The sequence below is a fragment of the Podarcis muralis genome, chromosome 3 (assembly GCF_964188315.1).
Source record: "Podarcis muralis chromosome 3, rPodMur119.hap1.1, whole genome shotgun sequence".
Classification (NCBI taxonomy): Eukaryota; Metazoa; Chordata; class Lepidosauria; order Squamata; family Lacertidae; genus Podarcis; species Podarcis muralis.
The window spans coordinates 36,828,818-36,852,758 of record NC_135657.1 but is presented as its reverse complement, the minus strand read 5'-3'; the positions used below and the strand labels follow the sequence as shown (position 1 = coordinate 36,852,758).

General features: G+C 41.0%; 1 protein-coding gene across 1 annotated transcript in view; it reads left to right on the top strand.

Moving 5' to 3' along the window:
- The window catches only part of DNAH8 (dynein axonemal heavy chain 8), a 118,312-nt gene that overhangs the window by 71,719 nt on the left and 22,652 nt on the right, over positions 1 to 23,941 (top strand). Inside the window, exons 61-77 of the mRNA XM_077925645.1 lie at positions 491 to 655; positions 1,282 to 1,508; positions 2,089 to 2,207; positions 2,811 to 2,914; positions 3,520 to 3,696; positions 4,231 to 4,398; positions 5,329 to 5,541; positions 7,006 to 7,143; positions 9,010 to 9,137; positions 10,037 to 10,208; positions 12,848 to 13,003; positions 14,153 to 14,308; positions 15,567 to 15,749; positions 16,102 to 16,207; positions 18,426 to 18,678; positions 19,827 to 20,017; positions 22,890 to 23,011. Coding sequence (XP_077781771.1) covers positions 491 to 655; positions 1,282 to 1,508; positions 2,089 to 2,207; positions 2,811 to 2,914; positions 3,520 to 3,696; positions 4,231 to 4,398; positions 5,329 to 5,541; positions 7,006 to 7,143; positions 9,010 to 9,137; positions 10,037 to 10,208; positions 12,848 to 13,003; positions 14,153 to 14,308; positions 15,567 to 15,749; positions 16,102 to 16,207; positions 18,426 to 18,678; positions 19,827 to 20,017; positions 22,890 to 23,011 — 2,778 coding nt within the window. The remainder of the gene's footprint in view (positions 1 to 490; positions 656 to 1,281; positions 1,509 to 2,088; positions 2,208 to 2,810; positions 2,915 to 3,519; positions 3,697 to 4,230; positions 4,399 to 5,328; positions 5,542 to 7,005; positions 7,144 to 9,009; positions 9,138 to 10,036; positions 10,209 to 12,847; positions 13,004 to 14,152; positions 14,309 to 15,566; positions 15,750 to 16,101; positions 16,208 to 18,425; positions 18,679 to 19,826; positions 20,018 to 22,889; positions 23,012 to 23,941) is intronic.

Sequence of the window (23,941 nt, the reverse complement as noted above, 5' to 3'; positions counted from 1 at the left end):
GGCCGCTGTATTTCTTGGGGTCTATATTCTTGCATGTTTCCCATGGATTATATAAAAGTTGTGGAAATGTTATTATTTTTGTTGGAGTGAGAACTCTGTGGAATTTCAAGCACTGTTTGCACAATGATGTGTTGTACACACAGGTCCTATCTTTGACCCAACAACCAGATTTATGTGCACAAGGCCCTTTAAAAAAGAGCTAAAATCCTACAATCAGTTGCTCTGGAGAAGGAGCAGGGGGCTAGATTCATTTCCCTCTCCCCTGCGCACCCTTGCTCGCCAAACAAAGGCTCCACATTCATGTTCCCAGCTGCTCTAAACATGGTCCATTGGATTAGAATACATCTCTTCAAGTAAGGAAAGAAGATAGTCTTTGGCCTGCATATCTTAACTATTAGACAGTTTTGGAAAGGAAACATAGACCTATAGTTTATAAAACTTACATTATAAATACATAACTGAATTTTCATTTTTCCTTGGCTCTGCTAAGATCTCCAATTTATTTGCTCGGGATGAAATGGATGAAATAACCCAAGGATTGATATCTGTAATGAAAAAAGAACTACCACGAGTTCCTCCAACTTTTGATAATCTTTATGAATATTTTATATCAAGATCGAAGAAAAATCTTCATGTTGTTCTCTGCTTTTCTCCAGTGAGTTTCCTTTAAAAATCGTATCTACCTTCCTTGGACATATTTGCTTATGATAATTCCTCCCCCATTCAAGACTATGTATTTAAATGTGAAAAATAATATTTTTATGGCAAACATGCTCTTTAAAGACAAATCCTGCAAGTTTGGCTCAGCAGTCTAGCTCATGGTAATTGTTCTACTAACAATTCCATTTCTGTATGTAGTCTACAAAACTGGAACAGGCAGCTATGTCCTATGTATGTTAATTTTGAAGTTGGTGACGAGGAAGGCTCCATACTACCCTGTAGGGAAGGGAAAGTAGCTATGAAATGGCTTGCAGTTTAAGATATGGGACCTTAGATGCAAAAATGGTTCCCCCCTTTTTTTTATTGAAAAGTTTCAATTATAAAGAAATAAAGTGATGCAAAGAAAAGGAAAACAGGAACAAACACAGAAATGTATTAGAATAATAATATCAAACTTATAAAAGATCGTATGAGTTAGGGTATTTTTCGTATATATTTACTCCCCCCTCCCCAGATGCAGAAATGTTTTTAAAATTCCAGATCTCAGCCTCTGCATTTAGTTGTGCATATGACTTATAAAATTAATTATTACAATAATTTTTTTTTTGTTATTCTTGGTAGGTTGGTGAAAAGTTCCGTGCGCGTTCTTTGAAATTTCCTGGCCTTATATCTGGCTGCACCATGGACTGGTTTACTCAGTGGCCTAAGGAAGCCCTTGTTGCTGTATCACATTATTTCCTGTCAGACTTTAACATTGTCTGTTCTCCTGAAGTTAAAGCCCAAGTTGTGGAAACTATGGGCATCTTTCATGATCTAGTTTCAGAAAGCTGTGATAATTATTTCCAAAGGTAGCGTTTGAAACACATGTAGTAATTCTTTAATGATAACATTTGGCACTGGAATATGTATTTTTTATAGATTATTTTATATACATATAATGTATTTTTAAAAAAACAAACAAAAAAACAAAATTAGTTAAACCAGCTATGGATTCAGTTGCTCAGTTATAACTGTTGTATGAAAGATTCAATATGTAAATTTTGTACTTTTATATGAAAATGTAAGTAACTTTTTTCCGTTTTCAATTACGTTAAACTTTGGATTCCTCTTAATAAATATTTAACACTTGTTTGAGAAAACAGATAAGCTTAGAATCTAACTGCCCCTATACCTAGATATAACAGGAGATTATATCTAACATGGTTACTTGGGTTTCAGGGAGATGAGCAGTTATTTATTTCAAAGTCGCTATATCTTGAAATCAATTTTTACAACTGCAGCTCATTAACATGCATTACGATTACAGCTGAAAGTGAAATCTGTGGCTTTTGTCATTGACATAATTGTATTAGTGAAGATGAACATGGGTTTAGGATGGTATCTGATGATAACATGAGTATTTGATCCAATCCCCATTGCATGTTCCAGATACCGAAGAAGAGCTCATGTCACCCCTAAGTCTTACCTCTCTTTCATTAATGGCTACAAAGATGTTTATGCTGAAAAGCTAGCCAACATTAATGAACAAGCTGAGCGGATGCACATAGGTAAGATAAGATTACTCCAGCTCATTGCCCCTGCCAACAATCTCCTCTTCTCTCTCAGTCCTCCCAAGCCACAACCAAGCCAACCTCATTCAGCTGGGGCTCCTGACCCTTAGTGGAGTCTTTTCAGGGAACTGCTGGGCAGAGGAGGTGCAGGAAAATCACCTGTCACCCTTCTGGATCCAGCTACACATATGCATGACTTGCCTCAGAAGTTTTCCACCTAAAGAAAAGTCTTCATGAGATTTCTCCGTGCATTCTATATGAAGATAACAAATTTCCTTATAAAAATTAAAATTCTAGAAATTATGTTCCTTTTGACAAACCAAACTTAGACCCAGATTTTGCCAGGACATAGCTTTTTTTCTTTTTTGTACAGAAATGCCAGTTTGTCTATAAAGACAGGTTTCACTTCTACTTTGGCAGCAAATAATGAATAGAGGGATGGAATGGCAGCCCAATCCCTATGAAATCAACATTGCATATAATGAGGGTGGTAGCCAACTAAGTCATACTCAGAGTAAATTCATTGATTTCAATGACTCTATTGACTATTGCTCATCATAAATAACTTTTAATTATTCTGAATTTTGATGCCTTTTGTAGGTCTTTCTAAGCTGATGGAAGCTAGTGAATCTGTTGCTAAACTCTCCCAGGAGTTGGCAGTGAAAGAGAAGGAACTGGCTCTGGCATCTGTAAAAGCAGATAAAGTAAGTTTTATACCAGAACACAGTATTTTATAAAGGAAAGTGACTGAGTTCACTGGTTTTGTCGTCCCCCGTCCCCCCAATGTTTTGAAAAGGAGAAATCTATCTTGTGTATGGCAACACTATCCTTGTCCCATTGCTGGACTGCTGAGTTAATTATATGTTGCCCCTGCTTGCTTTGCTTTCTGACCCCATCACCCTCACCACCCTACCACTCACCAAAGTCACCTCCTCACTTTTCCCTTACCAACTATGTAGGGAAAATGCTTTTAATAGGTTTTGTTTGCCCTCACTGATATTGTACTTGCTGCATGATTCCTGACTGGCTAGCATCACCCATGTGCAATACAGGAATAATTGCCCTTACTCTAAGCTAGCATTGCTTGGCATCATTGATGTCAACACATTAATTAAATGTGTAAAGGCCAGATCCACCCACCCAACCCTGGGAGGCTAGTGGGGATAAGCCCATTATGAGCTGGCTCACATGGATGTGGCTCATGAAGAGCTTGGGGAAGTAAAACCTTGAGTTCACCATTGCTAGCTCTCCTCCATTGCAAACTTCCAAACTGGATGACCCTGCTGCATGTTTCTAAATTTTATAATAGGTGCTAGCAGAAGTGACAGTAAGTGCTGAGGCATCAGCTAAAGTGAAAAATGAAGTTCAAGGTGTAAAAGACAAAGCACAGAAGATTGTAGACGAAATTGATTCAGAGAAAGTAATAGCAGAGGCAAAGCTGGAGGCAGCTAGACCAGCATTAGAAGAAGCTGAAGCTGCTTTGAATGTGAGTGACGTTGTAATAGAATATTCACAGTTCTCTTGAAGCCACTATAAATGAAGAAATCAATCATACATGAATTGTGCAATATAGATAATGTACCATTGTCTGCCTGCCTGTGCTGCAAAGTACCTATCTTTGAAAGTGGAGGTGCAAAGCTAGAAAAGTTGTTAAACATTAACAGGGCTTGAAATAGTCTTTTATTTGTGCTATTTGAGTTGTTCTACATTGTTTCCTAATTTTTATTTCTTTCATTGCTGAATACCTTTCCTTATCTCAGATGCTCTGTGCACCATCTATGGCAGTTTTAGGAAATATACTGTAGTTTGTAAGTCTGTGCTGACTATAGCTTTCTGCAATCTGGTAAAACTGTGCTTCAGTTAAATTTCCGATGTCCCTGTTGGAAGCTGAGTGTCCCATTATTCCTCATTTTGTCTATTGCTTAGAGAAATGTGATGTTAAATTCAGGGTACTAAGTTTCCCCTGGGTCCATATAAAATTTGGCCCAAGCAATAAATGAATTTAATTTTCCCTTTGCAGACTATCAAACCGGCAGATATCGCAACGGTTCGAAAGCTTGCCAAGCCACCTCATCTTATCATGAGGATCATGGATTGCTGTCTGTTGCTATTTCAAAAGAAAATAGATTCAGTTACCATGGATCCAGAAAGGCCTTGTTTGAAACCATCTTGGAGCGAGTCACTGAAAGTAAATCCCATTCCGAAATGCTTTCAATACTGGGGGTGGGGGAATCAATGGCTTGGATCTAGTGGCACCCTGGTTTAAGCCAAAGGCATTTCTATTTCCACAAAAGGGAGCTCCCAATTCTCCTGTGAGTGCAAGATGCGCTTAGACATGACATCACCTCTGCCTACCACTTGAAAGGAGCATTACATGCAATTCCACCTTGGTATTTCTTCTTGAAATCAACGACAGCTTATAAATTATATTGACAACAACAGCAGTTATTAAAAAGAGACATTTGGTGATGGTCTGATCTTGCCTGGAACCTGCAAGGGGGGGGGGGTCAGTGCTCTTGCTTGTGGGCTTCCCCTAATGAGCTGCTTGGGCACTGGGAGAATAGGATGACGGACTAGAATGAGCCATTGGCATGATCCAACAGGTTTGTTCTTATGTTCTTATATTTTTTATCAAATAAAAGCATTATGCTGTTCTCCAGAATCTCACATAGAGCAACATACAATAAAGGACCTGAAGCTGATTAAGCAGGTTATCTGAGGTGGCCAGGAAATACTTATTAGAAATGTCCCATCCATTTGTTAAATTCATCAGAGTTTCTGACCACTGCATAACAGTTGTCCAATGAACACAACTCTTAAGACAAAGATGGATAACTTTAGGCCCTCCACGTGCTGTTGGAACTCTAACTCCCATCAGCCCCAGTCAGTATGACCAATGCCTAGAAGGACGGAAGCTGCGGCCCAGCATCTGGAGGGTCACAGTCTCCCCAAACCTAAAACAGTTACAGTAAACAGCCGGTCATTCACTTCATTCCATTACTTTGGTAGAATTTAGAAACTAGGAAATTAAAGAAGAAATACAAATATACAAGGGATAATTACAATTGGGACAGTGATAGCAGAAAGTGCTTTACAGGTGTTGTTTGTTTATTTTCAGCTAATGAGTGGACCATTTCTGCAGAGTCTCCAGCAGTTTGCTAAAGATTCCATTAATGAAGAGACAGTAGAATTGCTACAGCCGTATTTTCAAATGGAAGATTATACTTTCGAGAATGGTAAAAAAGTCTGTGGTAATGTGGCAGGGCTGCTTTCTTGGACACTGGCCATGGCAACATTTTATGGCATAAACAGAGAAGTACTGCCTCTTAAGGTAAATGGCAGGATTTGATTTGAAGTGCATTTCCATTTATTGAGAGGCAAAAGAAACCATGCAGAGTCTTTTTTGTCTACTTCTGCAGTGTTGGGTGTAATGGGACTAGAAACATGCCCTTCCCACTTCTTCATATATGATATCACTAATCTTTAAATAATATTTAAACTTCCCTTGAAATTCTGGCAGATGCTGTGTTTGTTTGGGAAACTCCAAATCTACCTTTAATTTTGTTTTAGTTGAATTTGTTGACAAATCATTTTAAAAAATTGAACAATAGTTAAATTTTACAGTTTGAAGCCTTGAACTATACAATATTGCAAGGAACACAATTAAAACATCTTTCTGAAGATGAAACAGCAATAATACTAATACTGATATATTTACCAGAATATGCCACCCATCTGATTGGGTTGCCCAAGCCACTTTGGGCGGCTCCAAACAAAAAGTAGTAAAAACACAATGCAACATCACACACTGAAAACAATCCAGATTTGATTGACAGTATCATGCAGTGCTTTTCACCTGCCCACAAGAGTGGATTGCTTCTGTAACTCAAAGCAGGGTTTTTACTGTGGCTGTCCCTGTTTTGTGGAACAGCATACCTGTTGAGATGTGAGATGCAAAACCACTAACTGTACTTTCTGGGGGAAATGTAAGCCCTTCACTGTATTCTTTTTGGTGCCTGCTAAATTTAGACAAGCCTACCCAGATATTTAGAATGTTGATGTATCTGCTTTTATTTTATTGTTGATCTTATTTTTTAATGGTTTAAATTATTGTTGTTAACTTTTTTATTGATCATTTTATTGTTTTATTGTTTTTTAGTAACCATCTCTGAGGGTTTTTACAATCAAGCAATATAAAAAGTTTATGAAATGAAATAAATAGGACATTTTTGTTCTGACAAGCCTTCCCAGTTGAATGAATAGGTTCCTGCCATGATTGTCTACTGTGTAGCGTGTATATGTTTTAATTCATTTGCTGTTCTTCTGAGCTGGTTTTTTTGGCTGTTTTTATTATATTTTGTACATCAACTTGAGAAATCTATGGGGAAGGTGAATAATAATAATAATAATAATAGTAATAATAATAATAATAATAGGCACAAGACCCTGTGAAGAAATACTCAAAAAATTATTCAGCCCAGCAAATACAGCCATTTACTATTCAAACAAAGCAAAAAGCAGAATATCTGGTTATAGATCTTTTCCTGTCTCAATGAGTTGTCATATTAGTTCCTCTATGCCAGGGAGAGGCAATTCAGACGAGTATTTCTTCAGACTGAATCCCTCTTTGGACAATTTTCCTTTAGACAGCTGCTTCATCTAGTTAGTCTTAATGTTTTGTCTGTCTGTTTTTTATAGCTAAAAAAGCAGCAGCAACAAAAACTTTAGATGTAGTTATAGAAGACACAATGAATTTCTGGAAACATTGCCGCTTCATTCATTTTCCATTTTTTAGGCAAACTTGGCAAAACAAGAAGGGCGTTTGAAAGTAGCAAATGCAGAATTAGCAATGGCTCAAGAATTATTAGATGAGAAGCAAGCAGAACTGGATAAAGTGCAAGCAAAGTTTGATGCAGCTATGAAGGAAAAGATGGTAAAACAAGAGAAAATGCTGCTTCACCAACAAGATAATTTATGATGCTGATTTCCTAGCTGGCCACTGCCTTATCTTGAACTTCTTTCTGACATGGGTGTGGGACTGAAATGTTGCTTGTGGGCCTATTTAATAGTGTGCAGGAGATACTATAGTTTTTGACCCTAATTGGCAGAAATGCAGTAGATAGATAGATAGATAGATAGATAGATAGATAGATAGGATAAATATTACACCAGCCTTTCCCAGCATGGTACTATCCTGATGTTTTGGACTACAACTCCTATGCCTCAGTAGCTGGGGTTGATGGGGGCTGATGGGAGTTGTAGTCCAAAGCATCTGGATGTTCTCCAGGTTGTGAAAGGTTGTATTACGCTGCTTAGTTGCACAGGTAACTCGTATCTTACCATTATTTCACTTACATAATCACAGCGTAAATGTGGGTTTTGAAGTCAAGCCAGCTCCCTCAGGAGCTGGGCTTAGGTAGCTGCCATGCAAGAACACAGACCAGGTATAGCAGAGTCATTAGCATGACAAAAGATGAGATATTCAGCATTAGGCAAGAAAGCAGCAGGCTGCCAAGATTACAGGGGGCAGGCTATGCTCACTGGGGGAAATGTGCCTTTTAAAAAACTAGGCTTGAGGTAGCAGCATGGGGAGCCTGGGGACACCTGGAGCTGTGTGGGTGCCTCTCCATAAGGTGGGGCATCCGGGGGCAGGGCGCAGTGTGGGGCCAAGTAGCCGTATCCCTCCCAGGCGCCCTCCTGCTGGAGGGTGGCTGAGGGGGAGGCATCCGGCGCGGGGCTGGAGGGTGCTGCAGCTTGGGGTCCAGTGTGCCGCCCCAAAGGTAAGTGCCACCTGGTATGCCCCACTCCTCCGCCTCCCTCCACTGCTGGGTATCACATGGATGGGGTGGAGTTATTTGGAGCAGGAGTTTCCTGGGAACAAGGAAGGAAGTAGGGAGAACACTTGCTGGGGGATGAAGGACAACAACCATTAGAGCTGGCTGAGAAGCAGGAACAAAGGGATGGTGCTTAGGATGGCTGGGCTGCTATGAAGAACAAGATGCTCTTAAGGTGACAGTGCTGCAAGATCTGCACCTCCTTCATCTAAACTCAGGTGTATATATGTGTATTTAAACCATATTTCTTAAAGGCACTACAGCCTCTGTCACATGTTGATTCTAAACAGAAACACGACACAGAACCCCCTGAAATTTTGTGCCCCACTTGGCAGAGATTGGGGGGTGTGTGCACACTCTTTATGTGTTTACAAGATGGTTCTTTAATGCAGTTCTAATGGATAAAAATATACAATGGCTTATGATATTATACTTCTTATTAGATATTTATTTATACCCCAACTTTTCCCTCCTGTTTAGCTTGGCTTTCCTCCTGTTTAATGTATATCTGAAACTTAAAGGTGTAAAGTGACAACAGTACACCAAACTCTCTTTCCTCTTTTCATCTGACTGTGGTTTTGTGTTACTTAGTTTCACCGGGGTTGGATTAACCGGTTGAGACTGACATTGCGGGGATGATTACTGGCAATTATTTTGACCTAAAAGAAATGGGAAAATCTACCACCTGATGGGGCCTGGTGTCCCTGTTTGCTGAGGTTCCTGGGCTTATTGCTGCCTGCGGAAAACAGTAGTTGCTATGGTTTCTTTTCATCGACTCCCTTACAAATGCTGCAATTTTATTCTATCTCCCATCGAAACCTAGCAGCTATTATGCCATAAATGACCTTGATAACACCATGTCATCTATTTTCAAGATATATGTTCATAATTTGTCCTAGAGCAGCATAGCTATCATGACGGTCATTTTGAAAAGTATAATGTGACACAACATTTCCTAATTTTAGGACCTCTTGAATGATGCAGAAATGTGTAGGAGAAAGATGCAGGCAGCTTCTGCGCTTATAGATGGCTTGAGTGGAGAGAAAATTAGATGGACCCAGCAAAGTAAAGAATTCCGAGCCCAGATAAACAGGTATGGTTTAGGACAAATAAAGGATCAAAATTCATTGAAAAATACTACTGGGCACCTATCAGTAGGCAGCCAGTTGTATCACACCCCAGTGAAATCTGAGGGACTTAACGTTATTCCACAATTAATCTAAAAGCGCTAATTTCAACTTCAAGTGAACTGAATTGATCAATATTTAATATCTAGAATAAATACGATTTTCTTCTTTCCCCTCTTCCTTTTTACTGGGGGTGGGGTGGGGTGACTGGATACATAAGCAGATTAGACCTTGCACAATTGTCTCCCTTATAGTCTTTTAGCTTCCCTTCTTACTCAACATATCAGTGCCGCTGATCCCTATAGTTGTATAAGGAATAGTGCTGTTCCAGTGTCCAGTGAATTAGTTCACTGAAGCAAGTACAGTGGTACCTTGAGTCACAAACGCCCCAGGTTACAAACGCTTCAGGTTACAGACTCTGCTAACCTGGAAGAGTTACTTCGAGTTGAGAACTTTGCCCCAGGATGAGAACGGAAATCTTGTGCCGGCAGCGCAGCAGCAGCAAGAGGACCCATTAGCGAAAGCACGCCTCTAGTTAAGAACAGTTTCAGGTTAAGAACAGACCTCCGGAACGAATTAAGTTCATAACTAGAGATACCACTGTACTGAGTGATAGTGGAATATTCATCCAGTTAAATAGCCAGTTGTGAGGGTTTTGAAATATCCATCTACTTCCCAGTTTAATACTTAAACGTAAAATAGACATCAAACTCACTTTATTCCTCCCCTTCAATCCTGCTGTAATTATTTAAATGGTGTCTAATGGTGTTCTTGTTTTATTTATTTTTCTAAGAAGCCTGTACCATGTTGTTTTTTAAAAAATTAAATCTGAAAGAATACTAATGGAGATTCTGTATTTTTCTAGACTTGTGGGAGATGTTTTACTCTGCACAGGTTTTCTTTCCTATTGTGGCCCTTTCAACCAGATATTCAGGAATCTTTTGCTTAAAGATTTATGGGAGACAGAAATGAAAGTCAGGAAAATCCCTTTTACTGAAAATTTGAACCTCATTTCAATGTTGGTGGATCCTCCTACGGTAGGTCTTGCATCCTGTAAACGTTTTTTGCTCTAAATTTATCCCTATTTACTGTTTATGAGGTAGAATCAAACCATTTGCATTTTTAGCTAGTCTGAACAATGCTTTTTCATTCATCATGTTCTAGAAAATTTGTGTGCTATGCTGTACTATAATGGCAGCAGGAACCAAGGTGGAAACAGTTCTAGCAAACAGCAACTTGTGGCGGGCCAAACCTTGGAGCAGCAACCATTTTTAATTCAGTTATTGTAAGAGTTCCATTGCGTTAAGTAATATCTGTTGATATTACTGAAATAATATAATTATGTTTTTATAGTAACCATTAGAAAAGTTATGAGACAACATACACATAAAGGGACACATATGACCTCTTTCACAGAGATCCAACTAAAAATTTTTAAGTGGAGGAGTGATTTCTTTACATAAAATAAAGATTCAATTAACTCCTGTTACTTTTGTCTCTGTTATAAAAGGAAAGTGTTCAGTGTGACATATAAGCTATACAAAGGGTTTTTATTTTATTTTATTCCATCGTGGACCTCAGAACAGTTCAAATATTGAAAAAATTGGGTGATTTTCATGTGACTGGATACTTGTGTACACTACCTCATTGATAGATTTTTGTCTGAAATGGCAAAATGTGGGTACATAGAGGCCATTCCATTATTGCAGGTGTGGGTGGTTTTTTTGTTTTGTTTTTTTACTTGCTGCAATCATGGATATGGCAGAGGCTGTCTTCGCATAATAAAACATCTCTGGCCTTGCAACATATAATTTACTCAGTACATCGCCAGTTATGATATGCTATAAATTTAATCTTCCAAAAAATAAGTAAACGCACGTGCACCAACAGCTTGAATAGATAAAAGAGCACAAGCTACTGTAACATCTTAAAGGCAGGAGCTTTTGGCATAAGCTTTAGTATCACCACAGTTTAGTATCACAAGGCAAGAGAGTAACTTGGTGGTGGTGAGCTGGTGACTGTCACTGCTTCTTCTTGAGGGACCAAATTCCATAATTTAACAATGTGCTGCGTGAAGACATACAGTGGTACCTCGGGTTACAGACTCTGCTAACCCAGAAATAGTACCTCAGGTTAAGAACTTTGCTTCAGGATGAGAACAGAAATCGTGCTCCGGCGGCGCGGTGGCAGCAGGTGGCCCCATTAGCTAAAGTGGTGCTTCAGGTTAAGAACAGCTTCAGGTTAAGAACGGACCTCCGGAACGAATTAAGTACTTAACCCGAGGTACCACTGTACTTTCCTTTGTCTGTCCTGAATCTCCAAATGGTCAGCTTCACTGGATGTCCATGTGTCCTAGTGTTACGAGTGAGGGAGAAAAACAGCTCCCTACCCACCTTTTCCACATCATGCATAATTTCATAATGCTTCTATCATGTGTCTTCCCTCCCCCCCCTTTATTCACTTCCCCACCTTAAGTAAAAAGCCTCAAATGTGCATAGTTGGGTAGGTAGTTGTAATGGTTCTAGGAGTTGCTTGTGCGTAAGCCGGTGCCCACACCTGGCTGGGTTGCCTAAGTGAACCTTTTCTGTCCGGACAGCCACTCACCCATGGCTGTCTCAATCGCTGGCAGAATCCATCAGTGGGCGTTTCTTAAACTTCTTCCAGCAAAGAAGTTCTTTCACGCCCAGTCTCCTCCTACTTTCCCTGCGCGGAAGCCTTCTGCGCAAGGAAGGCATAGGCAGCGGAGGACCCTTCCTCCCCCCGCTGGTCCCCGGCAAGGAGTCATGTGACTCCCTCTCAGATTCCCCCATCTGCCCCCCTTCTCCACTGGAGCTGAGCTGATTCCCTTCCCCAGAAGATGGGCTGCCTCTCCCACTCCCGGGACGCTCTCTGGGATCCCTCTGGAGCTCACTCTCTCCCTCCGGCACTGATGGCAGTTCCCTGACAGTAGTGTTCCAGAACTTCAGCAACTAGAACTCATTAGTCTTACTGTTATTATATTATTCCTTTAGATAGGGCTGCCATATGCCTGGCGGAATTTTGGCAACATTTTTGCCACAAATAAAAGCTCACTTTTTGAAATATGGCGACCCTACTTTAGATTGTCCTTCGTTTAGTTGTATTTTAGGATATGGTAGGGTCCCTTGAGTGAAATTTCTTCACCTACAAAGGAGGGATATTAATACAAATAAAAAAGTTGTTTCAGAGATGGAAGCAATAGGGGCAGTGTTCAAAACCTCCAGGAATCTGTAGCATCCAGCATTGCTTAACAGAATATTTTTGGACTTGAAGTAAAGCTCAGTATAGACCATTATCTTGATAATATGTTAAGATTAAAGCTGACCAAACTTGGTTGTTTTAAATTGTTTTTAATGTTCTAACTCACCCTGGGACCTTATGGTGTAGGGCAGGAGATAAACAAACAAACCAACCTTATATACTTTGCTTATATGATGTGACCAATATGACTATAGCTGCATCGCACAGTAGAACCATTTTTTAAATTAATAAATTATATCTACAATTCTGTACCCACTTACCTGGGAGGGTGTCTCACTTGAACTCAAGGGAACTTACTTTTGAGTGCGCATGCACAGGATTGAACTGTCAATATATCTCTGAACAACGTCAGTTCATTATTGGTTATGGAAGTGGTGACTTTTTTCTCGTTGCCCAGATTAGCGAATGGAACCTACAAGGCCTTCCAGGAGATGAGCTCTCAGTTCAAAATGGCATAATTGTCACTAAAGCGACAAGGTACCCACTCTTGATAGACCCGCAGACACAAGGGAAAACATGGATTAAACATAAAGAAAAGGAAAATGATTTACAAGTAAGTGTTGCAAAGTTTTAAACCAAAGGGTGCTTTTTTTTTCTCCCTGGAAATGCCTTTTTTCTTCTTCTGGAAACATATTTTCAGTAAATATGAGTAGTGTTTAAATCTACACACAAATCCGGCATCCATAATAAACTCTTGAACAGAGTATACTGCTCTGCACCCTTTCAGTTTTATCAACTGAGGCACCCACACATTATTTGGTGGGTTTGCATGAGTTTTCTTTGAACTCTTATGCTAGCGTCACTTTCAGATACGTGTTTAGTGTCTTCTAGACATTCTCACTCATATCATATTTAAGCAGTGCTTTTTTGGGGGGTACTCAAGGGTATGCAGTACCAGCCCCTTCCCCCCCCCAAATGTTTAAAATGTGGCACTAACTGCAACAACTTCATGGTGAGTACCTGCACCTTTTTTTGTTTCTTTTTTAAAAAGTGCTGTACAGTGGTACCTCGGGTTACAGACGTTTCAAGTTACAGACGCTTCAGGTTACAGACTCTGCTAACCCAGAAATAGTACCTCAGGTTAAGAACTTTGCTTCAGGATGAGAACAGAAATTGTGCTCCGGCGGCCCGGTGGCAGTGGGAGGCCCTATTAGCTAAAGTGGTGCTTCAGGTTAAGAACAGTTTCAGGTTAAGAACGGACCTCCGGAACAAATTAAGTTCTTAACCCGAGGTACCATTGTATATAAGAAAAGCAATTGTATTCCTACCCTCCCAGGGCACTCCCCCCTTCACATATATTTCTCAGTTCTTTCAGTGGTTTGAAGTGTCTGAAGTGCAAGTTACTCAGCCAAAACCTCAGGAAAAGAAGCTGCTGCATTCAAATCCTATCTCAGTCACAGTTTTATAGGCTGAAATCTCTCTTCCTCAGTGGCCTGCCATAGAAAGCATAGTAAACTTGCACACTATGGGAGGCACTTAACTTTCTGAGCATGTGGAATGAGGTCTGCTAGTGCAATGGGACATCAAAGTCTCATTGATCATGTCTACTCAGATGTAAACCCCACGGAGTACAATGAGACAGGCTCAGGTAAGTAGGAATAGGGTTGCAGAGATGTAAAGGTGTTCTAAGAATTAATACTGTAACAAGAAGGTGCCTTGCCAAGTGTCTTTCTTGTAAGAATAAACTGTTTCCATTTCTAAGGTGACAACTCTGAATCATAAATATTTCCGCACACACCTAGAGGACGCCCTCTCTCTGGGGAGACCACTTTTAATTGAGGATATAAGTGAAGAATTAGATCCTGCACTTGATAATATATTAGAAAAGAACTTCATTAAATCAGGAACCTCTTTCAAGGTTAGTTACCTTTATAAAAGAGCTATGACTGTAATAAATTTTATTTAAAAGTGTGATAAATATTTAATCACATCTGTTCTGAGCAAGCAAATGAAATAAATCCTGTGGCCAAATAGGGGGAAACCCTCTTGATCATGTGACCAGTTTCTTCTCTAACTCAGAATCTTAGGGGTAGATTGGTCGGAGGTCTGCTTGACAAGCGGTTTTGTTGTGTTTTTGTCAGTCTTTGGGGGCAGAGTTCTTATTCTCTCCTCCCTGCCTCTCAAATTCTTAGCAGGTAGCACACCTCCCATAACACTTCATTAACACTGCATGAGATCAGTGCTTAGTACAAAGTATAAATCTAATCAATCAATCAATCACATTCCCACTACATCTTTGCACTTATGAATGCCATCAAAATCAAGGGGGCCGAGTATAACTGGGCAGTAAAAGGAGAAAAACTGGGCAGCGGTCCCTGAAAGACAGCAAATGGCCTTCTCACTCTGCCTGCTTAACCATATTTTTGTGCGCGTATATTCTCAGCTAAGGCTGGAGCATATTTTTTTAAGGGTAGTTATGGAGTCCCTTCTCTTTCACCCTAATTAGTAGTTCAAACAGGGAGGGTCTTAGAAATGCTAGGCACCCCAAAATGTATCTTCTCAACTTTGTGCCCCCTCAGCTTGGCACCTTGTGTGGGGGAACCTCTGACACCACCCTTAATTCAACACTGAGAGGACTTGATTCATTTTTCTATAGTCTAGTGGTTTGATTTGGTCTGAACAAATCTGTGGTGGTGCCTACCAGTTTTCTGATCACCAGTGACAGGTACAAAATTGCAGCTGCAGCCAAGTTTCGTCTTCATACCAGAAGCTCCTTCCTCATCTCTGCCTCCCACTTTATGGGCACTGGAAGAGTTCAACCTGAAGATTATAAGAAGAAATTTAAAATGCACCATAAACAGTCATATTACCATTCTAAAACCATTGTTTTTCTTGATTTGTGCAATTGCTGCAGGATTCTGTGATGATAAATTAGGGGTGGGGACCCACATTATGATTTAATGAAAAACTGAGGAAAAGGACAGAAACCAGATTTTCCAGCCACATAGAATATTAATAATTATTTGTAGCACAGATGCAGATTAAGCAAATTTAATTGTAAATGAACAATTGTGATGTTTAATATAAATTCAAGTGTGCACATCTTCCTGAATGAATAATTATATGTGCAGATTAGAATGCAATATCTATTATTGTTATATTGAATTGTTGTTTAGGTGAAAGTTGGAGATAAGGAAGTAGATGTCATGAATACATTTAAACTTTATATCACTACAAAATTGCCTAATCCTGCCTTCACTCCTGAGATCAATGCGAAATCATCAGTAATAGATTTTACTGTTACAATGAAAGGGCTTGAGAATCAGTTATTGAAGAGAGTAATTCTTACAGAGAAACAGGTAAGATCACCAAGAATGAACTCATACACTAACAAAACAATGAAACTGTAATCCTTTACTGACGCTTGATCTTCTAATTCTGAAATGCTGGTCTAGAACCCGCTAGCAAGTCATGGTGATTTGAGGTGGTGGCTGGAGTGGATGGGGATGAATTTTGGGAAGAAGGAAACTTGGGAGAAGAAAAATCAACTGAACAAATTCCTTATCCTTAGTGTAAATATAATGATACAGCAGTCTCTTTTAAATTATAAAAAACATAAATGTGCAAGCGCTAAAAGATTATGATTGGGGCAATTGCATCATAACACAATGTTAAAAATGTTTAGACAGTTTGTCTTGATATTTAACAAAGGAACTGGAAGCAGAGAGAATTAAACTCATGGAAGATGTAACATACAATAAACGGAAGATGAAAGAACTTGAAGACAACCTGCTTTATAAATTAACTGCAACTAAAGGTAGTGTATCAACCTATATTCATTTCGTATTTATTAAGGTTGGCATCAGTCTGCTTCCATTAAAGATAGGGACATACGTCTCTGGTTTACCATATTAAAAGATCTAATTCTACCTGAAGTAAATGCAGTTGAAAGCTTGCACCTGGACTGCACTACTTCAGCCTGCAGATAGGGGGCATACTTGAATCCTTCTTACAATAAATAAATAACCCCTGCATATAGGACATTACGCACTGAGGAGAAAGGGTTTCTTGGCATCTCATTTCTATCTGCAGAGATTTATTTGTTTATTTGTACAGAGGAGCATCCAATCATTTGAGCCGCTACAGTCCAGCCCAGTCCAGTCCAGTCCAGTCCAGAAATAGGTTTACTTCTGCAATGCTGTGTGCTCTTTGCGAGTACTACACCTAATTCATTAGACAAACCTCTCAGACATCCTTATGCATTCGAGTATGTCCTTCCTGGGACGCGGGTGGCACGGTAGGTTAAACCACAGAGCCTAGGGCTTGCCAATCAGAAGGTCAGCGGTTTGAATCCCTGCGAGGGGGTGAACTCCCGTTGATCGGTCCCAGCTCCTGCCCACCTAGCAGTTCAAAAGCATGAAGTGCAAGTAGATAAATAGGTACCGTGCCGGCGGGAAGGTAAAGGGCATTTCCGTGTGCTGCTCTGGTTCACCAGAAGTAGCTTAGTCATGCTGGCCACATGACCCGGAAGCTGTCTGGGGACAAACGCCAGCTCCCTCAGCCAGTAAAGGGAGATGAGCACCGCAACCCCAGAGTTGCCTGCGACTGGACCTTATGTGTGAGAGCCAGTGTGGTGTAGTGGTTAAGAGCGGTGGACTCGTAATCTGGAGAATCGGGTTCGCTTCCCTGCTCCTCCACATGCAGCTGCTGAGTGACCTTGGGCTAATCACACTTCTCTGAAGTCTCTCAGCCCCACTCACCTCACAGAGTGTTTGTTGTGAGGGAGGAAGGGAAAGGAGAATGTTAGCCGCTTTGAGACTCCTTCGGGTAGTGAAAAAGCGGGATATCAATTCCAAACTCTTCTTCTTATGGTCAGGGGTCCCTTTACCTTTACCTACCTACCATATTAATGTGAAGTACTGGATGTGCAAGGTGAAAAGATAAACAACTACAGGGCAGAAGTTTCTGTCTGAAATGGATAGATCACACTCCTCTGATTGAGATGAAGCAGACTAGTGGTTGAGGTTCTTTGTGGCTAAAACAGAGGAGGCTATGGACCCTCCTTTCTCTTTTGGGAAAGGACCACCGTGACAGAGCATCTGCTTAGCGTGTAGAAGGTCAATCTCCAGAATTTTCAGGCAGGGCTAGAAGAGTGTCTGAACCCCAGTCAGTGTGGACAGTGCTGGGCTTGATGGACCAATCATCTGACTCAGTATAAGACAGCTTCCTATGTTCCTTCCCCATGGAGGATGACCCAGCAGATGAGAAACACTGCCATGTAGTGTTCAAAGGCAGGGAAATTGGCAAGATCTCCCCCAGTCTATTTTCCTGCTACAGGGCATATGACAGAGAAGAGGCAGCAACAGGGCCAGCGACAGAGAGGAGCATTGGGTGGATGTTGTTGCCTGCAGCAGGCAACCATTTAAATCGTCCCTAATTGGCTCCAATCTAGCATCCATCCATAATGGGGGTATGTTGGAGGCAGGGACAGTGAGTATTTTGAGGGAATTCAGGTGGTAGCTCACTGCAAGTAGCAACAGCAGCTGCTGCTTCCCTGTGGTCCTCTCAGTGTCAGGATTTTTTTAAAAGCAGCCCACCCATCATCAGCAATAATTGGCCCTGCTGAGGCTCCAGCCTTTGCCCAAAAAAGCCTTGTGGTAATGCTGTCCATGCTAATTGTTTCTTACTAGTTTCTTCCACTTACATGCTGTCTCTCCACTGGAATAAAAAGAGACCCCAGCTTTTAGGATGAAGTGTCCTTCCTTCATCATAATTAGTTGCTGGGCTTTCTACGGAAAGATACATAGCATGGTGTAGGAGAAGCAACCAGCAGAATGCCTGGGCAACCCTTATTTGGCTCATTTAGAATGCAAAGAACCACTTTGCTTTAACTGCTTGGCCTGCATTCTTTGTACTAATTAAATTATGTTTTTCTGATAGAGGAACTGGTTGATTTTATTTCCATATTGAGTTCTGAATTCTGTACAGGAAATTAAAAAGCACTGTTACCAAACATTTCCTCTGGTGCCCTTTAGGGTCTTTGGTGGATGACGAATCTTTAATTGGTGTTTTGAGGACAACTAAACAAACTGCTACAGAGGTGTCTGAAAAGCTGGAAGTTGCAGGAGAAACTGAGAAAAAAATTAACATGGCACAAGAGGAATATCGTCCAGCTGCTACACGAGGAAGCATTCTTTATTTTCTTATCACAGAAATGAGCATGGTCAATACAATGTACCAAACCTCATTAGCTCAGTTCTTAAAACTATTTGATCAGTCCATGGCCAGGTAAGAATACCGTGTTATTTCTGCAGACGCCTGTATCTTTTCCCAATCCATCCCCTCTGCTTCAGGCTTATTTTCACCCAATCTAGTCGGGCCGAGTCCTGAATGATTTTGGGGTTGTTGCTCAGAGCAACGTTTCATTTTGCTTAGCTGTACTGCTCTTTGCTGCTATTTAGATTATAAATGTTGCATGTCACCCCAATCTCCAAGCGCTGCAAGAATCCAGGGGTTTCAGGCACTTACCCTAGGTTCCTGTTTCCTTTTGAATGAGGTACAGTGGAGACTGAGGTGTTTTGAAGATGTGTGGGTTCTTTTACACAAATATACACACACAACCTGAGCCCATGATGGAGGGGTTCACAGCATTAACACCCCCAAGAGGGTCTCACTTCTTCCATAGCTACAGCCTTGGATTCAAACAGAAATCAAACATTGCTCTGACACTCTCCAGCTTTCGGCTTTGCTTCTAGCTCACATCACTCACAACTCTCTGCTTTCAACTCTGCCCTGAGTTGGAGGAAGGGGCCCTACCCATTTGCCATTTTCACAGAGCCTTTGTTCCCCATCACCTCACCAGGAAACTAGCTTGGCTATTCCAAGAATTAGAAGAGGGTCCGTGCATTCAGCCTAACCCCTCCCAAAACGCATAACATATTTTTGTATTTCTATTCTTAGGCCTTCATGTGAGTTATTAGTAGATTCTTTCACCTTAGAATTGCATCCAGTGTAGTTGTCTTGTTCAGGCAAGTGCTTTTGATTGCTTAATGGATTTTCCTCTCCTCCCCCAGTGCTCCTGTCCATGTCTCTTCTAGAGATTCCTCCAACCCTTTGGGGCAATTGGGTATGTGTGCATGAGCAGAGGAGGCAGAGGGGATGTTATACTGAACAAGTGGAAGTCTTTGCACAAACACAAGCAGAAACAATTCATTGTATATATTTATTAATATGAGATGTTTGGTCTATTAATATTTGAATCCCTCTTTTGTATATTAAATATTGTACCTTTTGTATATTACTTTTTCTTTTAGCGAATTTACTTGAAATGCTGCTATATTTTATTGTGTAAACTTTTGTGAAGTTGATGTGAGCCGCTTTGAGCTTAGTGATGTGAATCTGTTTGCTTACTTTCTTGCTTTGCTTTTATGCCTTAGATCTGATAAGTCCCCTATTCCACAGAAAAGGATCACAAATATTATTGAGTTTTTGACATATGAAACTTTCACATACTCTGTTAGAGGTTTATATGAAAACCATAAATTTCTCTTTACGCTGCTTCTGACATTAAAAATTGATCTGCAGAGGGGTCAAATCAAGCCAAAGGAGTTCCAAGCACTAATTAAAGGTAATTACTAGTTCTGAATTATTTCTACTTTGTTACAAAAGCTTGTAATGGGATACATGTTTGCATATTATACTGAAAGCAACTCTGTGTGGAACACTAAACAGAGTGGACAACTGCCTAAAGCCATTGGAATGGGTAAACAGGAATTTAAGAATATAAGAGCCGCACAGGATCAGTCCAAAGACCCATCTACTCCCATACTCTGTTCTCACAGTGGCCCCCCAGATGCCTATACAAAGCCCCCCAGGCTCCCTTTCTTCGGGGGGGCAGAAGTGCTCCCCTCCAGCTCCGCTGAGTGCCAGCAGGAAGAGGGCAAATGCACGCAGTTGGAGCATTGTTTTGTCTGGAACTTTCCGCTCAGCATCCTGGAGCTATCACTCACTCACTCACTGCCTGAAGCAAGCACTTCATTCACTTCTGATGCTTTTTCTTTGTGCTGCTGTAAAATGCTTTGCTTGGGTCAGTTGCAGCACAGCTGTGACTTGTGAGTCCACACGGATCTCAGCAGCAGCACAGACCTTGCATACCCCACCCCACCCCCCAATCCACATCAGAGGAATTGGGAGCTCATTGCCCCGGAATAACAGCCTTCTTGAGAATGCTCATTAGCCATGCTGGTGACCTTGTGCACTTGTTGGTACCTTTCCTGCCCTGCATATCCATCATCTACGTAAGCCAGCCTTATGCATATCCACACTGGTTATTAATTTTTTTATAACATCAATTTTATTCAAACACATTCATGGGGACAGAGCAGGCTTTTAAACCTTATTAAGGATGCAAGGCTGCCTAAAGACTGATGTGCCGGTTAATTCTACTGTAGTAAATGGGCATTAATTTTGTGTAACCGGAAACGGAAATGCAGCCTAAAACGTATGTGTCTCTTAGCTCATGTATACAAGTTCATTTGTAGTTGTAAACAATTGTTTCCTGCTATGAATACAAGTCGTGGCAAGCCATGGGTTTGTGAAATGTCTCCCTCCTCTTTTGCCCTTTGTGAGGATGAGAAAGCTTCTAGTTTTAAACTAACTACAGTTCCTGGTAACTTGGGGAATTGTGCTTTGTTTAGACTAGGGTTAGCCAACATGGTGCTTCCAGATGTTTTTGGACAACAAAACACACCAGCCACAGCTAGCATGGCTAGCAATGGATAATGGAAATTGTATTCCAACATACAGAGGCAGTGGCGTAGCGTGGGTTGTCAGCACCCGGGGCAAGGCAAGTAATTTGCGCCCCCTAACCCGTGGATTTGCGCCCCCTAACCCGTGGATTTGCGCCCCCTAACCTGTGGATTTGCCCTAACCCCAGATGTTGCGCCCGGTGCGGCCGCCCCCCCCTGCACTCCCCACGCTACGCCACTGTACAGAGGGCACCATTTTGGTTGTCCCTGATTAAGACCATGGCTTTGAATGGGAGCTACAGTTTCTGATGACTAAAATGTGGTCAGGGCATGCTTTGATTGATCACAAAGAAGGCCTGTCTGCTATTGTTCTTATGGGAACTCTTCAGAAGGACTTCTGGCCAATTAATCATGTAATGCACCAACTGTTTTTGAAACATAAAAGCTTTATATGAATTCTAAATATTAAAGAAGGCAATGCTGCTGATGGAGTATTGTCTGTGACACTGTACGAATTGGTCTTGGCTCTTATTTTGTATTAGTCATGGAAAAACCTCTCTAAAAGGAAGTTATTCACATAAAGGAAAGTGTATGTGTCATACAAAAATGTAAAATTACCCATAATACATTACCATCATAGATGTCATAGATGCAAGGAGAATGAATTAAAATGCTAATCAGGTATAAGGCTGTGAAATAAGGGCAATTAAAAGTTTGTAGCAAACAATGAGGCTATAATAACTGCAAAAAACTGATTCTGTATTATTAATAACGAGGATAATGGCATATTTTAGGCATTCATCCTACATGCTTTTAGATATAATACAAAAAGCATTGGTTTTAGAGAAATAATGTTGTAATATTTTACCGGAAAGGCATTTTGAAACTGTTTCCAGGCAGGGTGGTCCTATGATCCTGGTGGTCGCTATATCAAGGTTAACACTGACATAATAGCATACTCACAATCCTATGCTCAGTCAATAGCACAACAACACGTCAGCAGGTGAAAAAAATGAAACTACCTACATCACCAGATAATCCTTTAGCGTCCTTGTAAATGCTGCATTGCACACTGACAACACCTTCATATTATTCATGCTTAGAAGGTACCAATCCATGCATATTGATGTCTGAACAACTTCACAACATCACTCAAACTATTGTCCTCACCCAGAAGTAAGTCCTATGAAGTTCTGTAGTTGTGCCATGATCCCAGTTGTGCCATGCAGTGTTTGTTAAACATATTTATTCAGAAGTCAATTCCATGGGGGTCAATGGGGTTTACTCACCAGTATATGTTCATGGGTTTTCAGTCATATCAAATGGAGACAAATATTCAGGAGAGCTGCATGGTACTAACCAGGGCCAGACCAATACACTTTGTTACCTGAGGTGAACCACAAAAGGGCGCCCCCTCCCCACCCAGGAAGAAGTGAGTGAAGATCTACATCAAGAACAAGCAAGGAATAAAGATATACATTGGAATCTGCTGCCCCTGTGGATCCTTCTTCACCTTGCCTCATGGGTGGGCCAACCCTGGTAGTAACACACATTTCTCCAGAGAGCTTACACAACAGGTTTGTCTACAGAAACTCGTGCAAAACGTACCTGTGGACTGTGTCTGTTTGCTTCCTCTGTTATTTGGTGGGATAGAGACTGCCATTTGTCTGATAGTCTAAAATTCAAATTTAATAATATTAAGCATAACATGTATGTACTCTGTAATAATGAATGATGATTGTTTTTAATCAGGGGGTGCAGCACTGGACCTAAAAGCTTGTCCTCCCAAACCATTCCGGTGGATTCTTGATATGACATGGTTGAATCTGGTAGAACTGAGTAAACTACCGCAATTTTCTGAAATTATGAACCAGGTGGGCTCACTTGTCTTCCTTTCTGTTCCGTATATTCTTTCCCATAGCCATTGTATCTTTTTGCCTTAGAGAATTGAGACGTGGCCATTAATTCCAATATTGGCCATTAATTCCAATATTGGCCATTAATTCCAATATTGCTTAGTTTCGCACCTTAATGACATGCTATCTTTTCCCCCTCAAGTGAATAGCCATGGCTCAGTGGCAGAGCACATGTGCTTAAAGTGCTCAAGGTCCCAGATTCTGACATCTCTGCGTTGGGCTGGGAATGTCCACTGCCTAAAACCTTGGAGTGTCACTGCCAGTCAGTTGTAGGCAATACTGACTTAGATGGACCAATAGTCTGACTTTGTACAAGGCAGTTTCCTGCACACCTATATGTGGGCATATAAATAACCACAAATACTGACACAGCCCTCAAAAACATGTTCTACCTAACATGAGCGGAGCTTTCTGGGACAGTCTGCTAAGCCTCCTTCTCTAAGCAGCAAGTCAGAGCTGCTCAATAAGCCCTCACCTCCTATGTCAGGGGGCGAAATATCTCAGGGCTCATCTTCTGCACCCATTTCTTTTTCCTTCCCCATCCCCTCCAATCCTGCAGCAGTGAAACGGGGACGGTGGGATTTGAAGCAAAGGTCCACCAAGCTCTGGGTGCAGCTGGAAAACGGGCTGGGGGCACACAGCCACACTACAGAGCCTTTCCTTGAGGGCAGGGGACTGGACGGGGCAGTCCCTGGGCTTCATTGCTTTAGTTGCACTTTGGTAGAAGCTTGTCCTGTGCACCTTCTCTCTACTCACCGTTTTTCCTATGTTTTTCCTATTGGTGTTGCAACCTGACTAGATGTGTGTTGCACCACATGCAGTGGGGAGGTGAAGTGAAGGTACCGAAGGGATGTTCAAGAAATTTGCAGATGACATCAAACTAACACA